Source organism: Apostichopus japonicus, chromosome 8, assembly GCF_037975245.1.
Source record: "Apostichopus japonicus isolate 1M-3 chromosome 8, ASM3797524v1, whole genome shotgun sequence".
NCBI classification, from domain to species: Eukaryota; Metazoa; Echinodermata; class Holothuroidea; order Aspidochirotida; family Stichopodidae; genus Apostichopus; species Apostichopus japonicus.
In genome coordinates, this window is record NC_092568.1 from 11,509,898 (window position 1) to 11,530,033 (window position 20,136).

The 20,136-nt window shown below is 36.5% G+C and overlaps 2 protein-coding genes across 2 annotated transcripts in view; both read right to left on the bottom strand.

Annotated features, from left to right (window-relative positions):
- LOC139970624 (peroxisomal ATPase PEX6-like) overlaps positions 1–17,932 on the bottom strand; it is a 77,949-nt gene extending 60,017 nt beyond the window's left edge. Inside the window, exons 1-7 of the mRNA XM_071976477.1 lie at positions 16,420–17,932; positions 15,351–15,529; positions 13,037–13,217; positions 11,922–12,070; positions 11,031–11,215; positions 10,068–10,145; positions 8,872–9,029 (exon numbers count right to left, since the gene is read on the bottom strand). Of these exons, the coding sequence (XP_071832578.1) occupies positions 8,872–9,029; positions 10,068–10,145; positions 11,031–11,215; positions 11,922–12,070; positions 13,037–13,217; positions 15,351–15,529; positions 16,420–17,760 (2,271 nt within the window). The 5' untranslated portion in view covers positions 17,761–17,932. The remainder of the gene's footprint in view (positions 1–8,871; positions 9,030–10,067; positions 10,146–11,030; positions 11,216–11,921; positions 12,071–13,036; positions 13,218–15,350; positions 15,530–16,419) is intronic.
- Positions 2,510–8,264, bottom strand: LOC139970625 (kappa-type opioid receptor-like). The gene has a single exon (XM_071976478.1). The coding sequence runs from the start codon at positions 3,728–3,730 to the stop codon at positions 2,669–2,671; it is 1,062 nt and encodes a 353-aa protein (XP_071832579.1). The 5' UTR covers positions 3,731–8,264; the 3' UTR covers positions 2,510–2,668.
- Positions 17,933–20,136: the final 2,204 nt, after the last annotated feature.

The window sequence follows — 20,136 nt, forward strand, 5'->3', positions numbered from 1 at the left end:
TTCAATTAAAAATTAGCTAAATCTTTATGGTTTCTTGAAGAAAGGTGTACTCCAGCAATGTCAACAAGGAAGTATTATAGAAACCTGTAAGCACTAACAGAAACAAAAAGAAGTATGACTTTGGCTCCAATTCAATACTAAAAGTCAAGTACCTTTGAAAAAGACTGTACAGTTCACTTTCTCAGACCAAAATGAAAAACAATGAGGTTATCAGTCACCATTCTTAGTTCTTAATTAACTATCTTACAACAATTTATCACTGTCACTAGGTTCAAGAGCGAAAGGAGGAAGTCTTTCTATCGCATTTACATACTTAAATTGGTAGTTTCTTTGTCTTCGACAACAACAACTAGCAGTTCGCACAGTTTAAGGTTTAAATATAGCATCACTTCAAATGATTGATCAGTTCATGAATGAAATAGCTTATGTCTTAAAGAATTTCCACCAATTCCTTGGAGAATCTGAAAACTTATTCCACACATTTGTCTATGAACATTATTGATTGGTATTAAAATATTAAATATCCACACTATGTACTGTGCTGCTTTTAAAAGAAAATGTCTAACAAAAAGTAAGACAATGAAGTAACCAGGAGCAACTATCAAAGACCAACTTTAATTAACAGTAAACTTAAAGCCAAAGAAAATGTACTACTTCATATACACTGATAACACTTTGCTTCATTATGAAGTACCAAAGTTTACATGATCCCTTATAGACAAAATTATTCAAACACAAAGGTTTAGAGATAGATCCGTTTTATTATAATAGAAACAGAGTTAAACACATCACGGAATGAAAATAAAACTTTTTGTGTTTTTCTTTCCTTTATTTTATCATTAACACTATTTGAAATTTTAGCTATAGTATATTTAAAGTATAGCACTGCAATCACCTTTAACACAATAGTACTAAACATGAATAATGCACATGCAGTAAACTTATCATTAAATGAACACTTTGATTTCCAACAATGTTTTATAAGAATATTTGAAAGTCAACTGTGTACTGTGCATAAGTAGCAACTTGTATTAATATGAGATAAGCTTGGAGAATAATTTAGTAAAATCAATGAGTGGATATTTCGGGGGAGGGGGGGAAGGGGGGGGATGTTACAGTACGAGCACAGCATCTCAAGCATTTTGCAACATACTGCACTAACATTCTGGATGTTATGGTAATATTCCAGTTCTAATAAGAAAAACCAGAACAACGATACTCTTTAATAGGAGAGAAAACAAGTTTAATGTGGACCATTTATATGCGCAATGGACTGTGCATTACCGTAGTACCTTCTCCCCGTCAATGAGTAAGTACCGTGGGACGGCTTGGGTAAACAACAGTTGTACAAAAATTAAATCTTTACTAATTGTAGACAGTAGTCTTTGTGGCTATAATGGTGCAGTATACATGTATGTATTATGGTGCAATTCAGGGAATTTTCATGATTTCACCGTTAAAGTGATGGAATTCATGGTAAACCTTTCTTGGAAGTATGCCAGCAAGTCTCTCAATGTGTTTTTTTCACATAGTCAAACAATGAAATCATCACAATGTTATTTTTTTGTTGTGTGCAAACAGTTGGTTACTTTATATATCAGCTCATTTATTTGTTTCCATTGTAAAGAATACAGAAATATCTCCAATTTATTCTTTCTAGAGCTTCCTTTCATTAAAATGTATTATATTTTCAACAGAATGAAGATAATATATATTTTGAGGTCACCCAGAGAATTTCAGATGCATTCCACAAATCCCCTAGGATAAACTTGGTGCCATTTTTAGTAACAACAGTTGTACAAAAATTAAATCTTTACTAATTGTAGACAGTAGTCTTTGTGGCTATAATGGTGCAGTATACATGTATGTATTATGGTGCAATTCAGGGAATTTTCATGATTTCACCGTTAAAGTGATGGAATTCATGGTAAACCTTTCTTGGAAGTATGCCAGCAAGTCTCTCAATGTGTTTTTTTCACATAGTCAAACAATGAAATCATCACAATGTTATTTTTTTGTTGTGTGCAAACAGTTGGTTACTTTATATATCAGCTCATTTATTTGTTTCCATTGTAAAGAATACAGAAATATCTCCAATTTATTCTTTCTAGAGCTTCCTTTCATTAAAATGTATTATATTTTCAACAGAATGAAGATAATATATATTTTGAGGTCACCCAGAGAATTTCAGATGCATTCCACAAATCCCCTAGGATAAACTTGGTGCCATTTTTAGTAACTTGTCCAGATTTACATCAGTTTTGGTAAAACCATATATTTACATATTACAATATATACGTAGTATATGAAGTTCAGTAATAGCAGTATAGTGCTCAATACAACTGGTGCATAGCTATATAAATGTATTTACACACAACACACACATATATATATATATATATATATATATATATATATATATATATATATATATATATATATATATATATATATATATATATATATATATATATATATAAATATATATATATGTATGTACGTGTTTTTAACACATTGCAAAACCTAGATATGTAAGACTAATAGATATTCTTTTAGAAATAAGTCAAAGTTGCCAGTGAAAGTCTTTAGCACACGATAATTCATACCACTTAGCAAATACACATGCAGTGTCAACCTGATACATACAGTGTCGTACACCAGTTTGAGTTCAGTTCCTCTTGGGTGTTCCAGAACGTTGTCTTTTTGAAATTGTTTCTTTTCGTGACATTTGCAATTGAATGACTGAAAGCACAGCTATCTCTGTTCTGGGTTTGCAGAATTTGCACTGAACTAGGTCAACGAACGACCTTCGAAGCCTTTTATTTACTCCGGCATAGACGATGGGGTTGATGGCAGAATTAAACAAGACCATTATACAACTTGCATAATGCAGCACAAGGTTGTCAAAGTTTGCATAATGAATGAGGTGAGCTACCAGCATTGGGCACCAGCATACAAGAAACGCCAGGTACACGACCAGCATCATGCGAGTGACAGCGATCTCCTCTCTAGAAAACATAGCGTGCCTATTCCCATCCCTCTCGGAAGAGACCTCAACTCTCCTGCGACTCATGCGGATCTTTCGAAACGTCAGGACGAACAGGAATGGTATCAAGACCATGCAAGATGTGCATGCCCAAACAAGCAGACCGCTCAAACACCACCACGAACGGGTGTCTTCATTCTTCAAATAGCAGGCCTGGATTGGGACCACATACTCCGTGTCGCCACAAACAGAGAGTGTCAGCACTGTAGTCAATGCGGAGAGACTCCACGTTCCACACACTGCTACCAGGGTTCCACTCCTGCTGAATATCTTCCGGTAGACCTGCCTCGGTCTGGTTATCATGAGATAACGATCAAAGGCTATACACTGCAACGTATTCAGCGAGGTGAACACGCATACGAACGTCACATGAAGACTGATAGGGCACATGGGTCCATTGGACAGAGGACGGCCTACAAACATCCCCCAAATGATGGTGAGCATACCGGTGAACAGGCTGCCCAAGTCTGCGACAGATAAATTTGCGATCAAGGCATTAGACGTCGTGTGAAGCTGCTTTACAAGGATCAAAGAGAGAAGTACGAGAATGTTACCTGTTACGCCTATGATGAGAACGATGGCAACGATGACACAGACTACAACGAAGTGTACCCTCGGTAGCTCCGGTTGCATCGTCCAATCAAAAGATTGACCCTGTTCATATGAACGACTTGACGAATTCATCTTGAAACCTACCAGTTTCAACTATACTGATGCACCGCCACAATTTTCCAAGTTGAATCTGTGGGTTTGTGATGTACACATTGGTCTTCAATGGGCTAATACTCGGACATCTGTGCATTCAGCTGATATCCGCCACCATCTGGTTGCTAACATTATTTCAACATCCAACCTGCAGAAAACTTGGCAGTTGAATAACAAATTCACAAAATAGTATACAGCGAAGCTACGTGTACATGAATCTGCTTGGATTTCATCTCCCATGCAAACACTTCAATATAAATCAAATACCTCTAAGATTCCAAATGATTTTGTCTAATCTTTCATAATTACCATTTCTAATCTGCTGTAATCCACAGAAATAGTAGTTTGAAATGGCAAATTTAATGGAAACTTCAGCGAGCAAACTGTCATCAAAGTCATCAAAGTCCAAATTTTAAAATTTTAAGTGCTGAATACTGCAGCAAATCTTAGAGATTTCCATTCAAGAAAATTAAAATTCAATCCAAAGGAAGAAATGGGCATATCACCATGCCCCTACAATATGATTCATGACAGTAGGTGGTGCATAAGGTCTCCTTTAAGGCTGCAATTACTGGAACTCAATGTAGCAGAAGAGAAGACTATTTTGTGATTATGAATAATACATGGGTGTAAAACTCCTGCCATTACTAATATCTCACAGGTAAATTTTGAGTTAAATGCAGCATGAAAGTTGGAAAATGGTTTGAGCAATCACATGATGAGCATTTGACCTATCAGGAAACGTCATTTATCAAAGTAACGACACTCGAAACAAAGTAAAAACTGCACAAAAAAATATAAAAAATCAACTGTCAGCAATCAGCATGGGCTCATTGGAGTAGTGTGACAGTGAGACGAGACATGAGATGAGATTATACTTTCCAATGAAGCGAAATTTAAAATAAATTTATAGCTGACAATTTCCTTGACAAGTTTTTAGTTTTATATCAGAGGAAAGTGGATTCTGTTATTCTTCTCTATTTACTTTATATACCTTTAGAAATTATTTCCAGAAAAGTTTCCATGTTGAAGCACCACTTGTTATAATTACCATTCAGCTGAAATCATATCCTTTTCTGCAATCCAAAGGCACATATCATGAAGGGCAACAACATTGCTTCCCATCCTTCTCAAACATCTGACTGTCCCAATTCCCTCTGTTATGTAAATTTTAGCTCAAATTCCTCCTGTTTTTCCGCATTAACGTCAGAAAACTCTTCATCCATAGCATCCTACTAAGAACTGGCAATAAATCTTCCAGGTTAACTTAATTTAAAGTTTAAGAACCAACTTGATATCAATACAGAGAGGTTTACTTTTGTTTAATCATCAAATATATACATCTGCGAAGGAATTAACTGCTTGTTTCGCACAATGGTAACCTTTCTACAGAGTTAAATCTACTTCGGGGAGATTTCTAAGTCTTGGGTGAATTGTTATTTAATCAGAAGGGATAGCTAGGTTTATTGTTTTAATGCATCACTTCAAGTGCAATGTTTGTCGATAGCAAACGACAAAAGGTTTAATGTAATTTCACGTTACTAAACATAGACATGTCAGATTGTTGGACAATCAATATCATCACTCAGAAGCTACAAAGGAAAGAATGTTCTAAATTATGCAGTACACAAAAGTAGTTATGAATGGACATCAATTTCCACTATGTACGTGTCACACCTTATTTTCTCTCCCGCAGTGTCAAAGAAGAATATGTGTTTACAAATATTGAAAATCAAATTTATTTTTGGACTAGAAATCCTGTGCAATCTACTAGCAAATATAAATTTTGCAGGGCAAATGTTTGGTGGTAGTCTGGTCGTCCAAGACCACCAAATTTCTGTCTGGACGACCGAAATCAACTTTGAAGGTCTTCCGACAGAGGACTAGTTGTGTACATCAAATTCAGATGGCATTGTAACTAAATACCCCAAAGTGGGTATCTCCCCAAATGTTTGTTTTAGATTCCCTAAACCTACACACCTCTCCTACAGTGTACACATTGGTCATTATTTATTTGCTACATTTCTTTTTCAGGCAACCAAATTTGCTGCTGTTGGGACAACCAAAAACTAAGGCCTGATGTCCAAGGGACAACAACAAAATATCCTTAAAAAAACGTTGCCATGTTTGTGACTATCTGTTTTTTAACCACTGCTGCTGATGCACAGTTTAAAGTGAAGAGTAATTTGTATGTGCCAGTGAATAATTTTATTTTTCAAACCTGGTAAAATATAGCAGTTTTGAATTGTATGAATTTATCTCAGATTAAAGCTACTATCAATGCTAAAATACTATGGTTCCTATAACAAACTGCTACACATCTTTGCACTTAGTGTAGCAAGTGCAACTTCGTCCTTTTGCATAGCATTCCTGTGTACTGTGTCAACCAAGGATCGCATCCTCCATATCATTCAATACAAGAATGATTCATTGGGTTGCCTAGCGTTAGCCACTCTACACACCATGACCTCACATATGATTGCGTGAAGCCATCTGGTCACCACTTGATATGTGGTAATGATTTACACAAGAGATACTGTACAAAGGGCATAGACCATAAGTGTACTCTAAAAGAGTTTTCAAAACTTCATAATTTATGGCACTCTGAAACCCTATCATGCTGCTGATATTATATTCAAAACAATCAGTTCTCCATACATAAACAATCGACAAAATGCAATTAACAACGAGCGCATAAAACAAGTGCTACTGTATATCTGATTAATAATTTTGAAGCTTATTCTTGACCAATATAAATTATTCCCTCACTCCCTGGCATGTGACAGTAGTAAAAATTTATGGGGCAAATCGTCTAAAACTCCAATTATGGGAATATCTTCATACCAATAGTACGTCAGACCGAAATGTAATCATACACACTAAAAGTTCTTATGCGCAGTTTGTGAGACTGGCTTCACTTTCTGTACAGATTTGGTCAAACTACATATTTTTAAATTTCTCTAGATCCAATGCTCTTAAGGAAAGAGTAAATAGCATTCAGGACTATGTATATATTTTCATGTTTAAAAAAATAATATATATACAAGGAATATTAAATTTAATTAGTATAGCATCACAAAATGCCATGCAAAATTTGCAAATTGCTATATATTCAAGACAAGTGTAAAGATGTAAATAGCATGTTTTGTGCACTGGAACCATGGTATTTCATAAGAGAAAGTCTTACTGCCTTTAAAACTGTTACACAAAATTGGAACAGTCACTTAAATATTCCCAGATACAGTATATATTGCAATAACTTTGAAATAGGCTTTGATAATCTTTCTGGAAATACAAACACTTTAATGCATTGCAAAGACATGTGAAATTTGAATTGCGACCAGTAGTCATTATTCAAGACCATTTACAAAACTGTTTCTATGTTTGTTTTACAGCTACATGCATCCTTCCACACCTAAGTTCTAGTTTATTCTGCCCCCCCCTCCCCCCAAAAAAAAATGGATGAGAGAAAGACTAATCAAAATGCAAAGTGCTACGAATTGTAATCAACAGCATGACATATGTGGTTCAATTAAAGTCTTCTCTCATCACATCAAACCTGTTAACAACTTGTAAACAAATGAATAATTAATTGCAACAGAAAGTACTATGGCTCAGTGACGACAAGCTGCCAAGGTCATATTTGAGAGATGTGCAGTCATTTTTGTGAAGATCAGAATTTACTTGAGTGACTTTTGGGAGAGAAAATTATCTTTAAAAACACTATTGGTTAAAATGATGAAGATATCTCTACGCTTTAAATATCTCGATTTAAAGACTGTATTAAAATGGAAAAAAAAAAGTCGTTCACTGTCAAGATTTGATAAAGGTGAAGGATACAGAATTTGTTGAGAGGTACTGTATGGGTGTACAAAAAATGTGACATTACAAGGTTTACTTTATGAACAGTAAGTATATTTTTGATTGCCATGAGTTTCTTTTTTTTTTGCTCTAAAACTTTCACCTCTGCATCAAAAAATTTAAATCACCACCTTTAAATATCCAGTGCAGTATCTAGGATAAGAATCACAATTACTTATTAGGTAGGATGAACAGAATAGTATACCTGAAAATGTATAATGAATTCTCAAATTGAAGTTCCTTTGGATGGTTTCCATTTTCAGGGTATGAACATCAAACATACATGTACGGTATGAGAGATGAAGTGAAGCCAATAATATGTGTGTTTGATTCTTGTTTTTGCTTTGCCTTCCAATACACATAAACATTGTAAATTTCTTAAAACCAAAGTTGAGATTTCAAATTTCGTATAGCCAACACGATGAAATACTCTAGTACAAGAAGAAATAGTATTTGAAAGAAGACACTCTGTAAAATACAAAGAAAATTCAGCCTTGGAAATTCTTTTGGAAAATAAATTGTCCAACACTGCACCACCCAAATCTATTAGTGTGGAAGAAACTTGAATCCCTACCATCAAAACTGCATCAAGAATTCATACAGAAACTCATTTTACCAGACATAATCTAATGCTTATAGAATACAAAACGATAAATTGCAAAGATTGACATGAATATGATCTTTCATGAATGGTTCCCATTCATACTCTCATCCTTTCTTACATTTCAATTTCCTTTATTGGTTTCCCAAAAGGAAAAAATATGGAGTCACTCTTACCGACCTTGCAAAATTGGCAGTCGGTGGCAATGACTATAACGCGGTTCGCAAAGTCTATAATTACTATTACGGTTGGATTCGTCCAACACGGCAGCATACAGAAAGGTTGTACTCAAAGTCGAAGTGTATTAAAAAGGTCATACATCTGAAGTCTATGCATGCTTGCCAAGTTCTTTAATGCTGCCCTCATTACCTTTCGAGAAACATTTCATACTGTAGTTTTGATAAGATTAGTACTTCGCTAACCAAAGGTTTATAATGCATGTTCCTATGTAGACACACATTAATGATGGCACTGATTGAGATATAGATGGATAGACGACTATTCTGGGATAGTTAACCTGACAACATACAGACTGCAGTTCCATATATCCAAAAGTTATCGGAATTTTAATGATGTGTCAACGCAGAGGACACTACTACCATATGCAATACTAATACCAATCCTACTACTATATAAAGCATTAAAAAAATATACTTACCAACATTTCAACCTGGTGTAGGAAACAAGACTGTAAATCGGCAGGGACATTCCTTACGTTTGGTGTGGTTGCTATGACAACCAATGGCCATTCCTTGCCACCCTTGCAGGTAGCATTACTTGTAATCGTTTCTCTCAGAGATGCAATGACTCGAGGATCTACAACAAAAATTGAAAGTTTTGTGAATGCTTCTTGACAATTATCGTCCAGATTTATTCAAGAGAATGTTTGCACAAAGTTGCTGTTTTAGGATTCCAATCGTGACTATATCGTACTCGAGACTTTGAGTGATGTCCAGATTTACAAAGTCAATTTTTGCCATTGAATTGTAATTGAACATGTCCGATAGTCTGGCTGCTCTACACAAGGCCTTGAGAACAAGTCCAGGTGAATTTGTAAGATCTTAATATAGTTCATTAAATGTATCAATTTATCCAGCTAAACATCTCACTGTTGTTATCTAAACTATTGAAATTTCATAGGGAAGAATTGACGGTTACTTGTGTTCATATTTTGCTATATCTTGACCATAACCAGTGAGCTTTGATCAAACCAAGATGAAAATTGATTAAACGTTTAGACAATCTCTGATTTCTTTCACAGGCAAATTGGCATTTGCAATTGTATTGTCCAAGTGGTTTATAAAGCATTCCGTCTCAAATTTTAGGGCCCCTAAACTAAGAACAAGTTGAAATGCTGGTGACTGTGTGTCTGTGACTCGATCCACCAGGTTTAAATTCATTAATCATTCTGTGGGTCATATTAAATTGAAGTGTTAAATTGCAGGGCAAATTTTAAAGCTTTGGAGGTCACCTGATGGGCTGCTATTTATTTACATCAAATTCAGATTGTATTGTACTAAACTCAATCCCCAATTAGGTAAAATGACAACTTTGTATCACTCCCAAAGCTGGTGTTCTATTCACCAAATCTACACATCTCTCCTACAGAGTACATATTGTTACTAGTTATTTTGCTACATATTTGCAACCAAATCTGCTGTTTTGACAACCCAAAGGTACGGCCTAGAGATGTCCAAGGGGACAACCAGAAAAAAATCCTAAAAATTTGCCTTGACTTGTGTGGAACTAAAACCCAAAACCAGGGGTAATTTTCTACCACCCCACCACAATTATTTAGAAAAATCAAACCACTACAAATTGCTATTGGAAACTTAAATAACTATAACTTCATACCTTCTTCTTCCCCATCTCTGTCCTTAGCAAGAGCTTGAATATTTCTCATCAGAAATATACAAGGAGAGGCAATGTTTGCTAGGGATACAAAAAGTTAAGCAGAATGGAATTAATATTTGAAGTAACCAAGTTATATGTTACCAAAGACAACCATTTTCACTTAATCAACACAATTAAATGTGTCTTTCTGCTTAGAATTTGAAATCACTTTCAATGAAAATTGTTACACCTTCTTGACTTCAGCATTTGCCATACATAAGGTAAATTAACACATGCTCAACAAATTGTGTCATCTATAAGTACAAGCCCAACAGATTTAGATCATTAACCTTGTACATATGTCTTCTATTATTCCCTTTCAGTTAAAATCAAAACCTAACCTGCAATTGACATTTAATGGGGGTTAAATTGCAAAAGATTTACAATGCATCATAGCTTCTACTGATTCACAAAGAGCAACAGCAATGGAAACACAATTTAGGTTGCCTTCCAGCACTTTGAATATTTCTAAAACACTTTCTTCAAAAGCAAATGCAAAGAAAGAATCCTTTAAGGGTTGGAAAATGGTGCATTTGTCTGGATAAGAGATAACCATACAAAGCCATTCATGCCAATTGAATAACATAATTGGGGAGGGAGCAAAGGGTGGTCAGATGGTTAAGGTTACAAATGTGTGACATCACACAATCTCAGAGCATATGGTGCCACTACGTATTCTTACTACAGTATCTAAAATTATGATATATAAAGGTTGGAATATCCCATGGTTAACACTCAATGGCCAGCCTTCTAAATAATATTAGTTTCACATTAAATATGATTGCTGAAACGTTCTGAGAACAACACAAATGCCTGCATAACTGGAAGTTACTGATTATCAATACTGCTTTGACGTGCCTTTGAAAGCTACAATGTGGTCACGTAATGAGACATTGTTATATGACTTAATAACTCCATCCTTACCCTTGAAGAAGGCGTTATTTATTTTGGCCTCTGTAGCGGCTGATGTATCTGCGAGAAGGTTGTAGCAGTTGACGATGTAACAATGAATATTCAACAGGCGACACATGGCCCTGACAACAGTTGACTTCCCACATCCAACAGGCCCAACCAAGAGTAAAGAGGCAGCCAATCGTTCACATTCGGGGCTGCAGAAATTAATCAAACCAAGGGATAAAGTTAATAACATTCGTAATATAATAATTGAAACTATTACATGACTTACAGAGTTTGAATTACATAATAACTTATTTGCTTTTATAACTTATAAAAGTTTAGCAGTTCGCAGTCCATTATTGTTATATAACATTTATTGGTGCAGATTGTTGAAATTACCATTTAGACACACCCAAAGTTCATATTTGTCTTCATTGTTTGAATACAAGTTAAGCACACATACCATCAACCTGCACTTCAAATGCTCCAAACAAATCAGTAAAAAAGCAACAGACTTTCCATGTTCACGACAAGTACGATGTTACAATAATATCATAAAACTAATATGACATATATACATATATTAAATACGATCTTATATGATTTCATTCGTTGATCCACTGCTGCAGATATGAAGAGAGTGCGTTTTTGGATAAGACCATTACTATAAAGTCACTTTTGCTCTTCAGAACAATAATATTCAATCATTCATAATGTGTGATGTTATCGATATGGGTTGACTGAACTTAAAAACAATCAGGATTTGTTTACGCTAACAATGTGTGGACATTCATTAAACCTCAAGTGGCCTCTGATCCCCTTATTTAACTGAATCATGACAAAGCAGTGTACTCTTTTGATGTCATTGCATATTTAGCAACATGGAATATTCATACAGTGATTACATTGATGGACTACCTCCTTTTGATGAACGGCCAGATAATGTCCTCTACATCTGAAATGTACTTGACCAATCCTAACGGAAGGGGTGAGCGCCACACAGGGTGCAGACGGTTACTGAGGAAGACATCCGCTGTAGCAGGGATGAAGCTAGAGGTAGCACCAGACTATGTGAGAAAAGGAAATGTTTTACATATATTACTACTGTACACACTTCTAAAAGGACATCAGAGGTTGCAATCAACTGTTGTGCACTATAAAATGTATTGACTTTCCTTCCATTGCAGATCCAAAGTGGGATAACATTGAAAATCACTTCTGAAGTCTTCACAAATTAACCATAAAAGTGTATATTAACAAAGTATGGCTATTTGAGGTAGGTCGTAAAAAAGTGTTACCAGGAAATTGAAAGCATTTTGGTCTTAACCAATATTAATAATTATTCTAAAGGAATAATGCTTCCTTTTATTAAGGCAACGGTCCACTTCTATTAACCAGACCCACACAAATATTTTAATAGTTTGTTTGAAGCTTCCAAAGTTTTGCTCTTGCTTGTGGGGGTACCTTTCCACAGTGCAATGTATTTACCAATTGTTTATATACTATCGACAACTTTGAAGGTGAGGCAACATTCATGACCAACTGTGTTTACACTTTCATATCATCTAACATGAAGCAGCGATGTTTCCATACGATACATACATAGAATGTTGTATACTACGGCCTCTGGCCTTGTACCAGTTTAAATTGGTCAGATTTTAGCAGACAAAGGACATCCTACAAATATGCAATTAGTTAACAAAAAATTAACCTCAACAATTAGGAGCAAGAACGTTAGAATGGTATGAAAGGTAGGCTACAGGTTTGGTACCTCTGCTATAAAAGGATGGTATAGTAGGTCTAGGCTAGGTGTTTTACATCTAGTTTCAAAAGCAACAGATTTTCTCAACATTTTACTGATGAAGCAAACAATTGATATACTTGTTTTATTATGAAGTACCTGTCTACCAATAAATGATAACATTCTTTTCCACATACAAAAACACTAAAATAATGTGGAAAGAAAATTAGTGGAAACTATTTTTTGACATTTTGAAAAATTTTCAATGAACAAAACTTAGATTATGACTAACCTGGAAAACATTGGTATGAAGGCTGGCAAGATAGGATATTGCATGGGGTTTTGCTGGTAGAATCTTGGTTATTTTGTAATACACAATAGGAGTGCGGGATTCATAGCCATCTCCAGTATTCTGAATATATTCGGGAAACTCCTTGGTTGTCAGGCAGATCAAATCGCCCTCAGATACTAACCTGCCAGTTGAAGAAAGATATTGTGTATTAATATCAACATTCATAAAACATCATGTGAAGTGCACCATTTATACTCCACATGTATGTTTATAATATACATTTTCTTAGATTTTAAGAGTTACATTATTACTATAATTAGGAAATTCATGATGTACAGTACTACAACCTAAAGAAGAGCATCTGTCAAACCATGGAGGTGGTCAAACCAATCCTCAACTTATACTACACTTTGAAATGGGAGAAGACAAAGTACTTCATAAACAGTTTACTAGTTAAATATTGAAGTGAATCTGTTGTAGAGTCCAGCTTGTGCAACATGGTTACGTGTAATTTTTAGAAAAGAAATGCAACCTGTTGTTTTAGATTTCTTTGAAGGGCTCAATCAGCATTACCCTCAAATATGCCAGAAATTTATAAAAAATACATATTGCCAGGAATTTGAATGGGGGGGGGAGCACTTTTTGCGATTGATATGGATTTTCAAAGTTGTAGGCATGACTATCTGAGAGGAGCGCCACCATCGGTTAGCGCGGAGCGTACAAGAAAATTTCAGGTTTTACAAACCCCACAGATGGCCAGAAACGGCCCTTCCTGAGTGTTCATTCTGGTTCCCTGGCCTCTTGCTAACTTGAGACACCTCGTTCAATATCACTTTTAAACCCAAAAAACAAACATGTTAAAATAGTACGTAATTCAATACTACATAATGTATTTAAAATTAGCAAGGTAGATGTACAGAGTAGTCTTACTTTTCAACTTCTGATACTTGTAGATACTAAGATAGGCCAGAAGTCTCTTTGATACAACTGTAGCTACTGTACTAAATGTTTAAGTTAGCCTAATAAGAGAAGGCGAGAGCTACCCGACGATTGCCATCTGATGCAAATTTCTCAACTGTTTTCTCAACTGAAATATTATCTGCGTAAACGGGTTCTAAACTAGATGTTAAAAAACTGACAAGATCAGATCCTAGTCTGTTTGGCGGGTAGAGTGTTGAATGAAACGGCACACGATAGAAATGACAGCCTACAGTAGATGCCAGAAGAATAGGTCACCTATAATTTAGCCATATTCTTGCTACGTTCATTTCAATAGTTTTTCCTGTCTAGACTCTTAAACTCGTCCAGCAAGCTTTATGGATTTGAATTATGGGTGTTTTTAAAAAAAAAAAAGATAACTTGGCCAAAAAAGTGTAAGCCCAGGCTTACAGTGCTACATACTGGCTACATCCCTGATCATTATGATACCATATTATCAGCAGATTTGGTTTCCTGTTTGAATTCTGTTACATGTTCTTTTACATAATATATCAGAAAGACAAACATAGTGCTCTTTTACAATTTTTCCAGTAGGATGATTCTTGTTTATTGTCCAATGTCTGGACTTTAATACATTTGACGAACTTAACTGATGGACAATATAAACTTTCATATTTCGTAATATAGCCATGATATGCAGTGGCCTAAAAACAAATATCGTTATCGCAGTGTATTAGCAGTGTAATAATTATTTATAGGAAGTGCGTATCACGTACGATTGCTAGCTTAGCCTCATAACATATTGTTCGTGCAACAACTTAGGAAGGATGAGGACGAACGTTGTCGACGTTGCTGTGCATACGGTTCTGACCATAGAGTGCGGTTAGGTAGGCAATATGTATTTTATTACGCAGTGGCCAACTGTACGCTTGTAATAGGCTATAGGCTAAATTTAGCTAATTGCATCTGCCAAACTAAGTAATGAAGTTGATTACTGTAGTAGGCGTGAATGTTACTACGATTATAATCCAGTTAACGGAGCTGACGAGTATTCAAGATGAAAAGAGCACTGACAAAATATCATGCTAACAAAAAGGACAGTTTTTAAACATTTTTTTCGACACTGAAATGGTAGGAGTGGTCGCTCCCCCTGCTCCCACCCTGGCTACGTCCCTGTACCAATTCAACCAAGGGAACTCAATATCCTCTTGTAAGAAGTCGTTCCATCTTCTGGTTCAACCATCCTCAACAACAAAATTATCTGGAGGGTCACAATATTCTGGTTAGTATCTTTTGATAAACCTTTATCACAAGCCTGAGGTCAATAAACTGATGACCTCTAACTATACTAGTGCAGTCAAACACCTAAAATCACCTGGTGGTTTTGAAATACTTCTTGATAGCTTCATCGAAGTATGAGGTTATAGGGTAGGTTGACGACTTGACCAAAGCAAGGTGGATATTCGAAGCTGAAGGAGGCTTGAATGAGTCTGCGGGAATTGGTTTCTCACAGCTGATTGTTGGGATTGTATCCAGTTCCTCTTCTCTGGCAGCCTTCAGAGAACAAAAATGGGGAACAAAGATTTTAAAACTGCTACTGTTTTGCAATGGATTTTGCCACAAATATTCACATCATTACCATATAAGGGACAATGAGGTTGTCAAATGCTGGTATTTAATATAAAAAATCAATGCATTTGCTTTGAACTCATTAAGTTTATGGAAATGCTTTAAATAAAGGTTCAGGATTCTCTGAATAACTTTTTCCAAAATACTCCTCTAGTAATTGTAGTATGCTGTTCAGGACCAATACTGTGGACATATGTTGCAGTATATAAGCAAATGAAAGTGCATTCTGATTTTGCAAGAGCTTGTGCTGATAGCTTTTGGAGTAAAAATGTAATTTCTATACAGATAGTTTTCTTTAGATGTGTACTACACAATCATCATATGTGCACATGTTAAAATTACTAAAGATCTATCCAAATAAAAAAACATATGCATGTTTTCAATACTATTCAAACCTTTTTTCTTTTTCTTTTCGTCAATTAAACTTGGCATCATAATGTCCTTTGTTTTAACAGTATGTTTAAATCCTAGGCAACATGCCGCAAGAATGAGAATTATTGTCACAGTATCTCCTTTTAACATTCAATGCTAGGGGGGACGGGGGTGAAATTCACAGTACATCTTTTACCAATCCTGGCTATTCAACCACTGCTCACAAAGACTATGGACTAACATTGACTGTTTTGTCCAATTCAGTTATCTTACAGGTCATCTTTAAGGAATCTAATGTGCCAATTGCATATCCACTAAAACTGTATTTTGAATTAAAAGATGCAATTGTCATGTCTGTTGGGAGACTATGAACTGGATATGATTACTACAACACTTGAATGTAATACACATTTAAACATTAAACTTTTATCACAATTAATTACCCGAACATAAACACAGGTATCTGGTTGTATGAGTGGTGCTGGGTGGTGATGCAGATTAAACCAGAGAATAGGAGACAAAGCAACTTCTTCTGTGTTAAGCACAAGGTCTTCTTTAGGATGAAGGAAAGGAGCATGGATACCACTGTTAGTAGCACTTCTATTTTGTTGATCGTCATGGACAATGATCTGGCAGATATGCACCTTTGGCTTTGGCATTTCGATTGCAGTTGTATCTTGGACAACATTCTCAGACTGAGTTACCGATTCTTTGGATGTGTCCACATCTTCAACATGTGTTCCATTGTGAGATTCAGCTTGCTCTGGTGGCAATGTTTTGGCCGTCTGTACTTTTGGCGCAAAGTCTGATACTGAAATTACAACCCAACTGCCATTAGGTACACCCAGTCTTCTTATGGCTGACCTCTTAACAAATATTTGACAGCCTTTCTCACATAGACTCTCTTTGATGTTTTGATTATTACCAGCTGCCTGAATTGTTGAGAACTTAGGAACCAAGAGAGGCCTCAAACAAATCATTTCACTCTTCTTTTCCATTAGCTCTGTGACCAACAATTCTTGAGGATCAACGCCAGCAGGTGCTGGTTGATTAGGAGAACTTGCCAACTGCCTTTCCTCAACTCCGAGGAAGCGTGATAACGGGACATGGGGTAGTTTGTCTACATTTGCAGACAGATCTGTAATGATGACTGCTGTATTTACAGAGATGACACCCTGCATAGTCGGTTCACATTCTAACGTTAAGAGTTCTTCATAGAGCTGTAAGCTGTATGCCTCATCTTGACTTAGCACTGGTATTACAGGGGCCAAGAAAGAATCATGTAACCTTGCAAGAACCCTTTGCTGGCAAACAGAGACAAGAAGTCCTGTACTGAATACTCTGTTCTTTGCCCATTCATAGCACCGTTTGGTTTTAGCTCCATAGACGACTTTGGTGAATGGGAACGCTTTGACAGGATAAATGTACACATCTTCTTCGTACGGGATGTTGTAGTGCTCATGAAATGTGTCAGTAGCGTACAGTGGAATTACATCAGGCAATTCAACAACTTGTGTTATGGTAACAGATCTGCGAACAACCTCGTCATCTAATATACGCAAACAAACAAAGAGTGCTGGTCGTTTTCCTTCCCCTTCTCTTGACCTTTCATTTTCAAGCCTCATAGATGCAACAGCAAAATTGCTCAAACGATCTCCGAAAAATTGAGCAGAGCAACTCTTGGAAATTCCGAGGTGAAGGGGGTTATGATCGGCAACATCAAAACAGAATCGGGCAAATTTGGCTTTCTTCTCCGACCGGGTTCCACGTAGATATGAAGCCATTTTGGATGATTTAAGCGAAAATTTGCTGTCATACGGGTTCAACTAGGTCTTAGTGAAAGTATCAATCGTTCTTGTCATCTAAAATCTGAGGTATTTTGATACAAATATGAGCAGACGACATGACCTGGAATTCACGAAAAATCAGATGTTCAGGTTGCATGTAAATAAACATTCACCCCTCCTACCTGTCAGCGGCAAATTTTCCGCATTGGCATCATGGCACTTCAATTGGTTGTGAAAACAATAAATTATACTTGTATAAACAACAGCTTTTTGATTACACACTGTCAGTTGGTAACCCTAATGGTAACAGCTTATTTCAGAACACTAGATACCTTAATTTGTGCCGAACTTATGCCGTGACACACTACCAGGCGCGTAGCTAGCCAAGGGGGGGGGGGCGAAGGGGGCAGCCGCCCCCCCCTTGAGCATATTTAAAAATAAATTTTTTAATGTTTTTATGATATCGCTAGTATTTTCAAAAGAGAAAATGCTAAGATGCAACTTACAAGGCCTGGGAAGTGCCATTTCCAGCGATCTTGGAGGCATTTTCAGCAAAAATTTTCTTGTACGCTTCGCGCCAATCATGATGGCGCTACGCTTAGATAGTTTGCAATGCCGAATCTACAGTTTCGCCCCTCCCTTGGCAAATTCCTGGCTACGCGCCTGCACATTACTCAAAAAAGTGCACGGTTTCATTACATTCGTGACAGCACCAATTAGCTTCTTCGCAAAATAGTTTCCTTGTTTGATCTTGCATTGAGTCAATGTCATCTGATGCATATGGAGAGTTTTCTGGTATAAAGGCCTACATGAACACATACAATTTTCTTCTTGAAGAAATACAAGTCCATACAGACACCTTGCCCGAGTGGATAAAGTAAGACTTGTGATAAATCTGAGAAAGCAAAATAGGAAAGAACATTTCAGCCGGCAGGAGTGCAACATGATTATCGCATGCAATGTAATAACCGATGCATGCGTATATGATATGCACATTAACGTGTTGAACGCGCGTGGAGCGCGCGAAAAATTTTGGTTATATTTATCGGGCAAGTCGTTACAGCCCCCCCCCCCCCCAAATCAAATTGGGCTCCTACGCCTATGGTTATTAGAGAACCTATATAGGGCTCTCAGTGACGGAAACGGGACTTCGACCACGTACGGAAGTCATACACGTTCGTATATATAATTTCCGCGACATCGACAGTAACTCAGTGTATTATGCCATTTTTAGTTTAAACTTGAGGGACCCCAAAGCATACTTTGGGAGTGGTAAAAATGAAAGTTTCGTGTTTTGTTTAATACACGATACAATTAGCCCTACGATAATAAAACCGCATTAAGGCCCGGTCACACTACAGCGATATTTTATTGGAATACGGTCCGACTTTTCCGATTTTAGGCCGAAGAGTGAGGTTTGTGGTAGTGAATGTAATGAATGCAGTGGAATATTCGAATACCTACTCCAAATCTGAGGGGTTTTGGAACGGACTACATTCTGAAGTGACGTCACATCGAAAAAAGATAAAAATCGGAAGAGAAATCGGATAGCTATCCGATAAAAGGAAACGGAGTTAATATCAAAAGTTAGGAGAGGGCTATTCCACATCGGAATGGCTCAACAGATAGCAAATCAGGTCCTTTATCACTGTGGCTAGAAGACCCGAACGAAAAACAGGCTGTTTCGATTCCTCCGGGAAAATCGGATAGTATTCCGATAAAAAATCGGTATAGTGTGACCGGGCCTTTATTGTGTGAATTGTAAGTTCTTGTTATAGGCCTACATGCCTTTCTGATTGCAATATCTCAGTGTCAATGATCTGGAGTGCTAAGAGATTGGCGAACTTAATTTTACGAATCATGGATAGCGCAGCTATAGCTATACCTTAATGCCACTTGATACAAAGCGCTTCAGTCACATGCTACTGTTGCCTTGAATTTTCTTACAAAGCTATACGACACTTGAAAGTATGGTGGCACAGAAGGCACATTGAAAAATTAGGACATTGAAATATTAAGAATATATTGCTTTCTCGAATTTTCTTTACATTTTTGTTTTCAGATAAAATTAGAATAGGGACAAAAATTTCGGTATTTTGACTTATCAATTATTATTTTGTATCGCCTTTTCTCGATCACCGTTTTAGAGCTTTTGTCCAAAGCAAAACGTCGATTTAGAACTTTGCTGTATCCATGTTTAAAACGCAAACAATTTTCACTCTGCGAACAGTACATCTGTCCTGTTTTGTTGTCGAAGGGGGGGGGGGGGGTGGGAGGAGGGGGAGGAGGAGGAGGAGTTGCAAAATGATACGGTTGGTTTGGTTTTATAGTTCTTTAGTCAAATACTGCTTACATGATAGTAACATTGCAATG

Bases quoted from the DNA above. Each gene is read 5' to 3' on its own strand.
- LOC139970625 (XM_071976478.1), bottom strand. From the start codon at position 3,730: ATGAATTCGTCAAGTCGTTCATATGAACAGGGTCAATCTTTTGATTGG.